The sequence below is a fragment of the Cicer arietinum genome, chromosome 6, assembly GCF_000331145.2.
Source record: "Cicer arietinum cultivar CDC Frontier isolate Library 1 chromosome 6, Cicar.CDCFrontier_v2.0, whole genome shotgun sequence".
NCBI classification, from domain to species: domain Eukaryota; kingdom Viridiplantae; phylum Streptophyta; class Magnoliopsida; order Fabales; family Fabaceae; genus Cicer; species Cicer arietinum.
Window position 1 is genome coordinate 45,665,006 of NC_021165.2, and position 14,506 is coordinate 45,679,511.

General features: G+C 32.8%; 1 protein-coding gene across 1 annotated transcript; it reads right to left on the reverse strand.

The window, feature by feature from the left end:
* Window positions 1-11,010: 11,010 nt before the first annotated feature.
* Window positions 11,011-13,730, reverse strand: LOC101488454 (uncharacterized). The gene is made up of 2 exons (XM_004506396.3): window positions 13,556-13,730; window positions 11,011-12,539 (listed from the first exon to the last, which is right to left on the reverse strand). The coding sequence occupies exon 2, from the start codon at window positions 12,524-12,526 to the stop codon at window positions 11,180-11,182; it is 1,347 nt and encodes a 448-aa protein (XP_004506453.1). The 5' UTR covers window positions 12,527-12,539; window positions 13,556-13,730; the 3' UTR covers window positions 11,011-11,179.
* Window positions 13,731-14,506: the final 776 nt, after the last annotated feature.

The following is a 14,506-nucleotide window of genomic DNA, read 5'->3' on the forward strand; positions in this document are numbered from 1 at the left end:
GACTATAAACAAAACAAAAATATTTACACGGACATAAAGTTACAGAACTAAAACAAAAACAAAAATGCATATTTTCGGTGACTAATCATATATGCCAAATTAAAATGGTAGTTTTGAAGAAAAAGACTTAAAATAGTAGAGTATCTTCAGCAGTTGTCAAGTATATTAGTAAAATTGAGTTTTTAGAGAGTTCATAGTTGGAGTTATGGCAGCTTAAAATTGAGTTTTTAGAGAGTTCATATTTTGAATTATGTGAAGATGTCTTCACGAATATGTAAAAGTACTTTCATAATATAACAATAATCGTTACCTTTTTTATTAATTTATTAATAATAATAAATTTATGACCGTTATATTTTTTTATATTAAATTAAAATAATATATAATAATATTAATTAAAATATTTAAATAAATATTTTAAGTTGTAATAAAATTAAATAATAAAATTAAATAATAAAATTAAATATAAATAAATATTAATATATAAATTAAAGTTGTTGAATCTATTTAATAAACTCATGTTGAGTAAAATGAATGAATTGCATGACGTGACATGAATCTTATTTAATGAAGTCTTGTTGAGTTCATCGGAGAGATGATCTTAGTAATAATTAAGTGCATTTAATTTTGTCATTTCATTCTATAAAAAAACGTTTTTCAAATAAAGTTTTTGTTTCTTTTTAACAAAAAAAAAAAAAAGTTTTTCATATCATGTAAAAAATTAAATTTTGAACTTACTTCTAATTATTACCTTCTAAGAATAGAAAAGGAAACAGTTCGAACACAACTCATAATCGTAGTCACCATTCTAATAGGAAAACCCATAGTTAGGAGAGTATGTTCTAGGAAATTTCATTTAATCCTATCATAGGCTTTTTCCATTTCAAGTTTGATGCCTAGATAATCATGTCTGCCCTTTTTAACTTTATTAGGTGAATGAAATATTTCAAAAGCAATCATAGTGTCTTATCAGTTATTAGGCAGCCGGGTACAAAACCACTCTGGTATTGACCAATGAGTCGTGGAACAATTATCTTAATTTTATTGGCTATATAGTCTTGGTAACAATTTTAAGACTTTCATTACACAGGGAAATAGGCATATAACCAAAATGGTGATTTGTATTTTTTATTTTAGGAATAAGGCAAATATGAGTATTATTAATAGTGATAGGGTCAACGTTATTGTTAAGAATATCCAAACAAAAATTGGTGACATCGGTACCAAAGATCTCCCAAAACTTGTTAAAAATAGGGTTGGTAAACCATTTGGGCCCGAGGAGGCAATATTGTTCATGCTGTTGATAGCTAAGTAGACTTCTTAAGTCGTGTAATCCTTTTCCAAAATGCTTAGCATTGTCCTGGACATTCTTTTTTGAGTGACACTTGTAACATTCTCAAAATCTGTAGGATTGGTAGACTTGAAAATGTATTTGAAATAACCCAAGAAAGCTTGATGTATATTCTCCTTATTTGTGCAAGTATTTCCACTTTGATCTGTAATTTGGTTTATGGCGTTTCATTTTTTCCTTTGAGTTGCTTTTTGACGGAAGTATTTTGTTTCTTATATCACCTTTCTGAAGCCACTTTGCTTTGGCTCTTTGGCTCCATCACACTTCTTCACTGATGAGGAGTTCATCAAGATCAGTTTTAGCATTCCTAATTTGCACCATTATTTCATCATCTGGGACCATGGATTTCATGTGCATCAGTTTTGTTTGGGTCTCCTTTATTTTTGAGGAATGTCATCAAAGATTTATGTTCCCCAAGATGGAAGGTTCTTTAGGACAACCCTTTATTTTGAAGGGTTATCATTCGTACCATTTTGCCATGTGTGTTTGCAATGTTGTAGCACTCCTCAATTTGAAGTCATATTTGTTACAACCCTTTTGTTCTGCCTTTTTCTATTTTAGGTTCTTAGAGTAAGAAATAGATCAAAATTCAAGCAAAATATGGCAATGGTCAGAAGTACATTTCAGCAAATGATAATTAGTGTGAACGGTGAACATAATGTTCTAGTTTATAGTAGCAAAAAATATGTCCAATTTAGCTTTATGTGGCTATTAGATTTTTTATTATTAGCCCAAGTAGCAATATTTCCATGATGACCAATGTTGTTTAAAGCACTTTGATTCAACTTGTCCCTGAAAATTTAAGTTATGTTTAGAATGAATGTTTTCAATCAGAGCCGTTGACTTTCTATCGTAGCCATTGAATTTCTTGTTGGAGTGAGATGTTGTGTTTCTTGGATAATAAAAGCCAGATACAGAGTTGCGTGACTTAAAATTAGTGGCTTTGGACAAATCACATTATTGAATCATCAGAATCAATGCAACATTAGAGGCTGCATATCAAGGGCAAAATTTTGAGTATGTTGCAACTTTTGATTAGCGGAATATGAACTTTGAATGCATAGTTTGAAAAAATCTTTAGAGTTAATGATAGTTTGATATAAACTCTTCAGAGACATGTTTCAAATTTTATCTTCAGACAATCTTCAAAGGTAGTCTTCAGACCCAATTTCAGAGTGAGTCTTCAACCCAAACTTTAGAGGCAAACATCAAAGTCAATCAATATATGTAACCTTCAGATGCAAGTTGCTTTCAGAGACATATGTTTAAAGGTTGATATCATTCTCTAGTTACTTCCTCGGGTGACTTCCTCTAATAGTTTTCTTTGATTTTTTTGTTCTAATTATTGCACACTTAATGAAACCATTAGTCCAAACAAATTGTCATCATAAAATACATTTGTTAACATCAAAATGGCAAGAGGAAAATCTACGTGGTTCCAACAAAAATTGATCAAGGCATATTTTTTGGATACCATACATTCATAAATGTTATAGAATATAAAATCTGAAGAGGAAAGTATTCATATTATGTTTGACGAATTTGATGATGAAAAAAAAGTAGTTAAAGAAGAAAAACTACAATGTCAAACTTTGATAAATCAAAAAGTTGAGAATGCTCAAACCTGCTGTCTCATTAGTGGAATCTAGTTTACTAATCTTAATTAGTTATAAATATGCAAATAATTTTAAAATATTTGCATAGTGTGAAGCACATAAAAGGATTAAATTGTTTCCGCAGGATTGAAACATGACTCCTTTCAAGAGTTTCAACTTTCATTTGTGCGCACTGAATAGTTATCGTTGTCTATGTTCCCATCTTCTCTCTTCCACATAACAATCGATCTATATTTATTTTTCTTGTGCCACAATTTCTATTGCTGAATGGCGTGGATCTAATCTATGTATTGTAATTTTTTTGGTTGAAATTGGAATGTTAAAGAACCAAAAAATAATCTCTATCCGTCTTTCTTCTGTTTTTTCGTATTGGAAGCTCATTTGAAATTGAACCCCAATGGATAAAATCATTAATATGCTTAATTACGTGAAAATGAAAGAATACTGATTGATGTTGTAAAAGTATGCTTGTTTCGATCATTAAATTAAACGAAAAGGGAAAGTAGTGAAATGAGGCGCTTCAGCAGAAGAATGAGAAAAACTTGATATAATGAATTTAAGAGAAAAAACAGAGTAGTTGTGTCATCTGAAAGGGACAACAGTGAGTAAGTTTAACGACAAATATAAAAGAGGTGATGAGGTGTAAAATAGATAATACAAATCACACAATAGTATTCATATAATTACACCAACCTCAGAATAATATCTCGAATCATGTCTTAAATATTTTGACGCAGTCATGATCTATAATCCTCAAAGTTATTTTCTTTTCCTTTTGTTTAATTTCCTGCACTTTTATCTTCTTCGCTTTAATTCCTTGTAATTTGCTTTTCAATAAATCTACGATTTCTTGCAATTTGACATTTGTTCATATTTTTCGAGCAATCTCTTTTTATTCGTACTTGAGTTTGTTCTTTTAAAATCTTGCACTGATTTATGCTATAATTGTGCATTGTACTACTAGTCATGATCATTTTACACCATTTTGCAAATTATGTGATGGATTTATCCTATCAATGATTTATGTCGAATATTTTATGATTTAATGTCGAATACGTAATTATGTATGAGATTTAATTATAGCACAATCCTCTGTCAAATTTACACCATTTTGTATTCATAATCCATTCCATGGCATAACATTCAACCCTTTTAATTGTATTTTTGTCACAATTTAGGGTTTGATGTCCCTCTTGCTTTGATATTTCTTCGTATATATAATCGTTACCACATTTACATCTCATAATTACAAATTAAAGAGATCAAATCAAATCCTGATTTGTCTAACTTATTTTTGGAAATCTGATAAATATAATTATAAATTAATATTATTTCTTGATTCACATCCCCCCTCAAATTGATGCGGCTGGTCAAGGAGCATCAATTTGCTAACTAAAAACTGATGGCGCGGGCGAGGAACAACTTTGGTAAGAATGTCTGCAACTTGAAACTGAGTATTGATGTGAGGGATGGATATAATCTGATTATCATAGGCCTCACGGATGGAGTGACAATCTACTTCAATATGTTTGGTGCGCTCATGAAAAACAGGATTTGCAACAATTTGAATAGCACTTGTATTGTCAGCATAGAGAGACGTCGGCTCTGTTTGAGGGAATCCAAGTTCAGCCAAAAGACCACGAAGCCAAATTATCTCAGAACAAGCAGTAGACATAGCACGATACTCTGATTCAGTAGATGATTTAGAGACTCGTGTTTGTTTCTTACTTTTCCATGATATCAGTGAAGAACCGAGAAACATGCACCAACCGGTGACAGATCGCCGAGTGTTGGGACACCCAGCCCAATCAGCATCACTATAGGCAATCAATTTGGGAACTGTGCCCATGGGAAAGAAGAGACCTCGTTGAGAGCTACCTAGCAAATAGCGAATTATGCGACAGACTGCGGCTAAGTGAAGGTGGCAAGGAGAGTGCATGAACTGACTTACTTGTTGAACAGCAAATGATATGTCAGGTCGGGTAATTGTCAAATAATTAAGACTACCCACAAGTTGTCGATACAATAAAGGATCTGGCAATAGATCACCCTCATCGCGGTGATATTTCACATTAACCTCAAGAGGAGTATCTACCGGATTAGCTGATTGTAGGCCCACCATAGAAATAAGGTCTGTCGCATACTTATGTTGATGAAGAAATATACCCTTTGAGGTAGAATGAACCTCAAGGCCAAGGAAATACTGCAAGTTTCCAAGATCTTTCATATGAAATGCAGTTTGCAATTGATGTTTAAGTTCTTGGATAGATGCCTGGTCAGATCCAGTAATAACCATATCATCAACATAAAGGAGGAGTAGAACAATGCCTGTAGATGTGCGATGAATAAATAAAGAGGAGTCATGTTGACTCTGAATGAAGGAGAAACCAAGTAAAGTGGAACGAAATTTCTCATACCATGCTCTAGGTGCTTGTTTCAAACCATATAAAGAGCGTTTGAGCTTGCACACACCATGAGATGAAGAAAATAGACCTTGAGGAGGAGTCATATAAATATCTTCAGTGAGATCACCGTGAAGAAATGCATTCTTCACATCCATTTGATAAAGAGTCCACCCATTAGAAGCAGCTATAGAGAGTACAGTGCGAACAGTTGTCATTTTGGCTACCGGTGCAAATGTCTCATCATAATCAATTCCATATTCCTGTTTGTTTCCTAAGGCAACCAATCGAGCCTTGTACCGATTCAAGGACCCATCAGAATTCAATTTAATAGAATACACCCATTTACAGCCTATGGGTTTGATATGAGGAGGACAAGAGACAATATCCCATGTGAAATTCTCTTGAAGAGCCTGAAGTTCCTCATTCATTGCTTTTATCCAGCGCACATCTTTAACAGCCTGTGAGTAACAAGTAGGAATAGATATGCTAGAGAGAGATGCAGACAAAGAAGCATGTGAGGAATTATACCTGTCTGGTGAATATCTATCGGGTGCGCGAGACGCTCTGCTAGAACGTCGTGGTGCAACCGCAACAGGATCAGGTGGCGGATCAGGGTCGAGAAGGGGGGTTATAACCTGTTGTTTGTGTTTTCTAACATATACATTTCCTGGTTTAAAACGTTCTATAGATTGAGGCATAGTAGAAAAATTGGGAAGAATAGCAATATCATTCATGGCATGAGAAAGACAGTGAAACATAAATTGATTATCAAAAAATGTTACGTTCCTAGAAATGCGAAAGCGCTGGTTAGAAACATCATAACACACAAAACCCTTATGAGAGTTACTATACCCCATAAATGCGCATTGAGCAGATTGCGCTCCAAGTTTATGTCTTTCAAATGGAGGTAGGTGAACAAAACACACACATCCAAAAGTATGTAAATCACTATAATCAGGCTGAATTTTAAAAAGACGAAAAAAAGGGGAGTCAAGATCAATAACTGTAGAAGGAAGACGATTGATCAGGAAGACAGCTGTGGAAAGAGCCTCCACCCAAAATCGAGATGGTACAGAAGCTTGAAGAAGTAAGGTGCGCGTTACATCAAGCAAATGACGATTCTTACGTTCTGCCATTCCATTTTGTTGGGGGGTATTTGGACAAGATCGTTGAGACAAGATACCTTTTTGCTGAAGATACTCCTGAAACTCATGAGACATATACTCACCACCAGAGTCAGAGCGAAAAATTTTAACACTTTCTTGAAATTGTGTTTCAACATATGTTAGAAATTTCTTAAACATAGAAAACACTTCAGATTTGGACCGAAGAAAATATATCCAAGTAAAACGACTGTAATCATCAATAAATGTAACAAAATATTTATAATGAGCATGAGAAGTTACAAGAGACATTCCCCATATATCACTATGAATCATCTCAAAACAAGTGGAAGCACGATGAGCACCAGACGGAAAAGGAAGTGTTTTACTTTTAGCCAATTTGCAAACAGAACATGGCATAGAGGCCTTAGAAACAACATTTTTATTTCCCAACAAACCAGTTTTAACTAAATGAGACAAAACAGCAGAGTTTGGATGACCCAATTTTCTATGCCAGTCATCATAAGAATTCAAAACATTATTACAAGCAAGAGATAAATGATTCGAAATAAATTGAAGTGGAAACAATCGTCCCACTTTAGGCCCCTTCGCGATCACCTTCTCGAACACCTGCTCCTGCACAAGACAACCATCATGAGAAAAATTAACATTACAATTGTTGTCCACCAATTGTCCAACAGACAATAAATTGGAAGCAAGTCCAAGTGATACAAGCACATCCCGAAAATCAGAGTTGATATCACCAACATTAGTGATAGAAATAGTATTACCATCAGTAATTTGAAATTTCTGATTACCATGATAAGAATGTAAATTGTGCAAGCATTTAGAAGAACCCGTCATGTGATTGGATGCACCAGAATCAAGAAACCATGGATTGGAAACATTAAAAGACTTACCCTGAATTCCCAAGGCTGAAAGAGCAGAAAGTACCATTTGTTGAATCATTTCAGGCTGTAGAGCACCACCAGTAGAGGCACTAGAAATGGAAGGACCAACTGCGGAGCTCGTAGTGGCATGGAGTGCCTGCACGGAATTTTGTGTTGCTTGTGGAGGGCGCGTGGGACAATCAGAGATAATATGACCTTGTTGCTTGCAATAATTACAAAACTTCTTATTGCAACTACGAGCGACATGGCCAAACTGTTTACACGAGAAACATTGGACTTGTCACATATCACGATCTTTACCTCGGCTCTGAGCAGCATATGCAACAGGTTCAGAAGTGATAACATCACGAGACATGGTTCCTTGAGTAAGGAGACGTTGTTCCTCTCTGAGAAGTTCACCAACACATGTATCCAAAGATGGAACAGGATTTCTGTTCAGCAAAGCACCTCTAACAACCTCAAATTTCGGACGAAGTTTCATGAGAAATTGATCCCGCTTACTAGTGTCGTAGACAGCTTGGACATCCGCAAGAGAAGTTTTGGGAACGGCAGCAAATAGAATAGCAGAGTGTTATGTCCACAAATTCAAAAATTCAGAATAATAATCTTGAATTGACAAATTACCTTGTTTGTAATTGGCTATCTCTAGCTCCAACTGAAAACGTTTGGCCGTATTGTCTTGGTTGTAGATACGCTTCAAATAGTTCCACATTTCTTGAGCAGTTGAAAAAGAGCGCAAATTATTGATCATATATGGATCAATAGTATTGAGAATCCAGGAAATAATCTGAGCATCTTTGATTTCCCACGCATCTAAGGCGACTTTCTCTGTCGGTGCCTTAGAAACCCCATCAAGGTGACTCCATAATCCCTTTCCTTTAACATACATTTTGAATTGAAATTCCCAAGCAGCGTAATTCTTACCGGTAAAACGTACACAAAAGTTGTCTTTTTCAAAAGCCATCACGTGCACAAAGTTTTTTTTTTTTTTTTCAGTGATGCGCAGACAAAAAATTAAGAATAAAATAACTGAAGCTAGCAAAGGGATCAATCAAATGCTTTCTTAACCAAGAGGTCTGTAACAAAAAAATTACCACGAGACAACCAAACGCGATCACGCAAGCAGCGGCGGCTGAGCGGAAACCAATCAACAAGCAGCGAAAATGACCCAGAAACGCAGTAACGAGCAGCAGCGAGAATGACCCAGAAACGCAGTAACAAGCAGCAGCGAGAATGACCCAGAAACGCAGTAACGATCAGCAGCGAGAATGACCCAAAAGCATAATCGCAACACCGAAAAATTGTAATCGACAATCAGGAATTGCGAAGATGAAACCAAGAATCGAACCGCAACCAGCTATGGTTGAGAGTTCGCAACGTAATCACGAAACAAGCAAGTACCAAGAACGGAAGGAACAATTTTCAAGAGCGACCCAGTGGGATGTCGCTGAATAAAGCCAAGATTAACTAAGAACTCACAGGTTTGATCGAACCTGCTGATACCATGTCACAATTTAGGGTTTGATGTCCCTCTTGCTTTGATATTTCTTCGTATATATAATCGTTACCACATTTACATCTCATAATTACAAATTAAAGAGATCAAATCAAATCCTGATTTGTCTAACTTATTTTTGAAAATCTGATAAATATAATTACAAATTAATATTATTTCCTGATTCACAATTTTTACTTTGAAAATCCTTTTTTATGCATAGATATCGTTGGATTTATATTACTTTTGTTACAACACTATCATTTTCAATCCATACTTAATTCCATTTACATATTCTGACATAAGTCATTGATAGGATAAATCCATCACATAATTATATATGAGAATTAACCATCAAATTAATCCATACTTGATTGATTACTAAGCAATTGATAGATAATAAAATTTGTCAAGATCATACATTTAAACATTCTATTTGTTGATATTTTGGTAGATTTCTAATGAACTTAAAATCAACGTTAACAATTGGTCAACCGTCACTTAACTTATCATAGAGTCTAACTGTTATAAGTCAATTACCCCTGATTAAATAGGTCAAGACCCTACTCTTGTCAAATATGCAATAATAATAATCCCATCAACATTCAAAAAGATGATCAACCTCATGCGCTCAACTCATGATCATTTCAACTCTAAGCACTATTATATCACATGATTTTATATTATCGAACAGTCTCCTACGTTGAGTATCATCCATTTTTACTATTATCCTTTCTTTATTTTGAAACTCACCGTAACCTATTTACTATTTAATGTAGTCATCCATCATTTCATTATATAGATCAAGGTTGAATCTTTATTCCTAATCTAATAGACACAAAAGTATCACATAACATAAATTAGGTCAAGCTTCCATCACTAGGTCAAACTGCCATCACTAATAAATAGCATTATCTCCCAATATAATATTTAATAGATTAATAGTATGATAAACGATGTAAGACCGAGATAATCTCATTAATAACCTTATAAGTTACTAATGAGTATTAACTTTTTTTTTCTCTCTCTCATATATATATATATATATAAACTATTTTACACTAATTGTCTCAACTTGTATGGAATTCCCCCCAAATAAAAACTCTTGAAAGAGTTTGGTAATTGGCCTTTGAGGCTATTGCTCTCTAAGGTTTGCCTCAAATGTACACCTCCAACAATAATCCTATTTACACTGTAATTATCGATAATTCGTGAAGAGTTCGAGTATGTAATTAAATAAATTTTAAGGTAACCTTAGAGCATTTTAACAACTTAGAAAAGTGATGTTTTAAGGAAATAAGGTTTATAAATTACTTCTGAACCTAGCCCTAACATGGCATTAGTAACGACATAAAAATCCTAATTCGGTGTTTACAATATTTAGAAAAGGTTTTAAAAAAGTAAAGAAATAAATTAGGCATGGGCTCTTTAAGCTTTCGAATGAAATATACCTGTAAAATAAGAGTTAAATAAGTTTTTTGTCTCTATAAATATATTATATTTATTTTTTAATCTCTATATTTTTTTCTTTCAAATATTGGTCACTGAAATATTTTTTGTCTAACAATTTTAATCTCTGCATTTAAATTAATTCATGTGTATCGTTTGAATGATTTTTTGCATGCATGTTTAAAACTTTATAAGAATCTCTCCCACATAAATTTAATTTTTTTTAACAAATGATGATTTTTTTAAAGCTTTTAGGGCTTAAAAATTCATATTTAATTTATCTTTTTTTTTTAGTTTTAAATTTTTGTAAACAAATATTTTTATAATGTTCTAAACATGTCTGTAAAACTTATTTAAAAATTCAAATAATATACAAGAGTTGAATTAAAAGCAATGACCAGAATTGTTGATAAGAAACATTTGAAAAACCATTAGTTGAAGAAAAAATTTAGATTAATACATCATCTTATACAAATATTAAAATAAATAGAGTATTAAAATTTACATTCGTGGTTGGGTTTAATTCAATTATTAATTCAATTTCAGAATAATATAAAATTCGATCCAAACAATTTTCACAGTAAGAGTCAAAATCATCCAATGATCAGTTTTTTAGTTTTTAATTGGTTTGCGGATTTTATTTGATTTGGTTCAAAAATAGTGTTATGACTCATAACAAGTACTGACTGAAGTGTAATAATAACATACTGTTGCAATTTATACAATACTAAGATAATATATTTGTTTTAGACAGAGATGAAAATTGTGTATTACAAACAAATTGTAGTATACATGTAAACGAGGAACCTTTGATGAATATAATGGCATGTCCACTTACATAAAAGACCATCATCTCAATCTTCTTCTTCTTCTTGGTTCGCTTGAAACACCATTTCTTCTTCTACCATTCGATGACGAAGGGTCTAATGGACTAATCTGTACGTTTCTATCGGTTGTCTGAATTTCTGAACCTATAACAGCCATATTGTCCACATTCCTATTTAAAGGAGACACAGAAGCTGCTGAAGCTACAGAATTGGTCACAGCAGCAACTTCTTGATCATGAATCTCTGACCGGTTTGTATCAGCAACACTAAAAGTTGAATTTCTACTAACAGGACGAGGATTTAACTGTATGCTTCCTCCTATTTGGTGACCATTGATATATGATTCAAGGCCCTGAACTAATCTTTCTACAGTCTCTATTGCAGTGTCCAAAGCTGATGAAAGGGAGGAAAATGAAGGATCTTCTTGCACCGGCAACCTTGAAGCCTGATGAGAACCAGAATGTTGATTATTTTCTATCTGCATGCGAGATTGAATGAGCAAAGCATTATTTCTCTCTATTGTAGCATTGATGCTTTCTAACTGAACTTGCTCAGCAAATCCACCAATATGGTTATGAAACTGAAACCGTCGAATTCTTTGGACAACAGATGAAGAAGATGATCCTTGGCTTATGAACTTTTGTCTAATACTCTGAACTCTAGGTGCCCTAGGTCGGGGAGGAACTCTCAAACCGGCTTCTTCCATTTCCAACTGACAATCACCGCCGGCACTTCCATTCCCATAAATCGGAATAATGCCTGTTTCAGTGACTTCTCCTTTACAAACAGGACATTCCTTTGCTTTTGAATAAGCATATGATAACTGATAGAAACATGGCCAACAAAACAAGTGACCACAGCATGTCAAAACAGGATCTCTTGCATTGTCCAGACATATATTACAATCAAAAAAATTTCCAGTGCTCTCTTCCTCCACCTTACCATCATCCATCTCTTCCATCCCTAAAGCTTTAGCGACTAAATGAGCACTTTTCCTTTTTGCCCCTTTCCCACTTTCAACTATTCCTTCCTCAACACGGTGATGCTCCCTTCCTTCTTCACCACCTTCCTCGTCATCTGGTGTTCCTACTTCTCCTGTAAAGTTGGTTATCTGAATCTGAGAGCGCGTCTGCGGCAACCTCTGATGCTGCCTCGCTCTGGAAGTTATGGCTTCAAGGTGTCTGATTCGGTTTCGTATATGTACCTCCGCGGATTCTAGCTCTTCCAATACAGAATCAAATTCAACTACTGAAGTACTAATTTGGTCCAAAGGCTCGTGATTCAAATCAAGCTCCATAATAATATATATATATATATATAACCTTGACTTCTTTTTCTTTGTCAGGTTTATGCCATTAAACATTCTCATATGTTTCAAAATCCTAATACAAATTAAACAACAAAAACAAAAACAAAAACAAAAACAAGAACAAAGTCAAGATGCCCCCATAAGATTATAATTTTTATACATAAATTACTAATAAATATTATCAAAAAGATATTAAATGACTAATTAAACATTGATAATTGAACTGAGAGGGAATTTGTCATCCCTCATTCAAACTAGTTAAATTCAATACTCCCTCTGTCCCAAATCTTTGTCCCTTTTAGGCTTAGACACAAATTAAAAAATAATCAATTTAAAATTCATGAACTTATTTACCTTTATTTATTGTTTTTTAAATACAATATTTTTCTGAAATTTCCAATAACTTATTACACTTAATCTAAATACTCTCACAATTTAAATCTTATCACATTCTTCACACTAAAAGATACTCAAAGTGCACCATCGAAGATTTGCAGTACATCCCCTTTTTTATGGGCTCATGTGCTTATTCATTGCCCCTTTCATTATTTGGGTCAATTAAATGACTCATCTATTACCAATGTAACATACTTAATTCATTTAATAAATATATTTTGATTTTTGTAAGGTACTAGTATAAAAAGATTGTTTACTTGTATCTAATTTAAAAGGACCAAAGTTTAACCAAATGATTCAGCTTAAGTGGTTAACTAGTTTCAGTTTGTTCAGAAGATCCCAAGTTCAAATCCTGGACCAATTCTAGGTTATATTTTACTTACTTTTCCGACGGAACAGAATTACTAGGACTTCATTCCCTTGAGAACCATAGGGTTAAAACCAAAAAAGACCAAAGTTTTGGATCAAAGCTAAAATAACAGAGATTAGGAGCTGAGGGAGTATCTTACATCGATAATGTTTTAAGCCCTTATTATTAGACAACACTAAAGTTTGAGCAAAACCTAAAACTCGTAATTGATGATACAAATAAAAGCTGAATCGGGAGAGAAGAACTTTAACTGATGCAATTTGTGATTGAAAAATATAAAATCAAAATTGATTGAAAAAAAAAAGGTTGAGATGAAGTATTACCATGGTTATGACGAGGAAGAAAAATCGGCGATGATGAGATTTCCGATTTGTTTGTTTGATTCGAAAGCGGCATTCTCCGTCACAGCCTTATAATCCTTTTTTATTAGGGTGTTTCACTTTGGATTTTGTATACGGTTATTTTCTTAAATAAAAATGCAATCGAAATACGTTAGATAGATTTTGTAAATAGGATTTCCTTTATTTATAGGAATAATTAATAATTAATTAGTCATGTAAAAAAACAATTATTAATTAGGATTGAGAAAAAAAAAAAAGTAGTATTAAGATACGATAATTAGGATTTTACATTACCGTCTAATAAAATCATAGTATGAGACATGATGATGGGTTTTTATTTGAAGATGGTGTAAAACTAATTTTGCATAGTTAGGTCATGGTCATTAGACTCATTAAGATTTTATTTGAGAATTATTGATATATCTAGAGTTTAATGTACTTATACGCTCGAGTGTAAACCGTTTTACAATAATTGTGGATTGAAATAACAAAATCAATGGATCACTAAAAAACTGACAAAATTAATTATTCTTAATAATTATTTTTGTAAAATTAATTTATTTTGATAATTAAATAATATTGATAATAATTTTTAATAATTGAATTATTACTTTTGACGAATAATTATCTAATTCTTCCAATCCATTTGAAATAATTATAATGATTCTTAATTTAATTTTCATCAAATTATAAGTTTGCTTGCAAATTAAATGACAAGTAAAAATTTTCAACTATTATAAAAATAACAAACTTTATTATATATTTTAAAATTAAATAATTTTAATAGTATCAAAATATAAATAATTTAAAATAATAAAACTACGACTACTATGAAGACTACAAGTCTTACATTTAAAAATAGAAAACAACTCGCTAAAAGTTTTGTCATACTACTGTGGTATTATATTTTACCCTTTTAAAAATAATTTCATT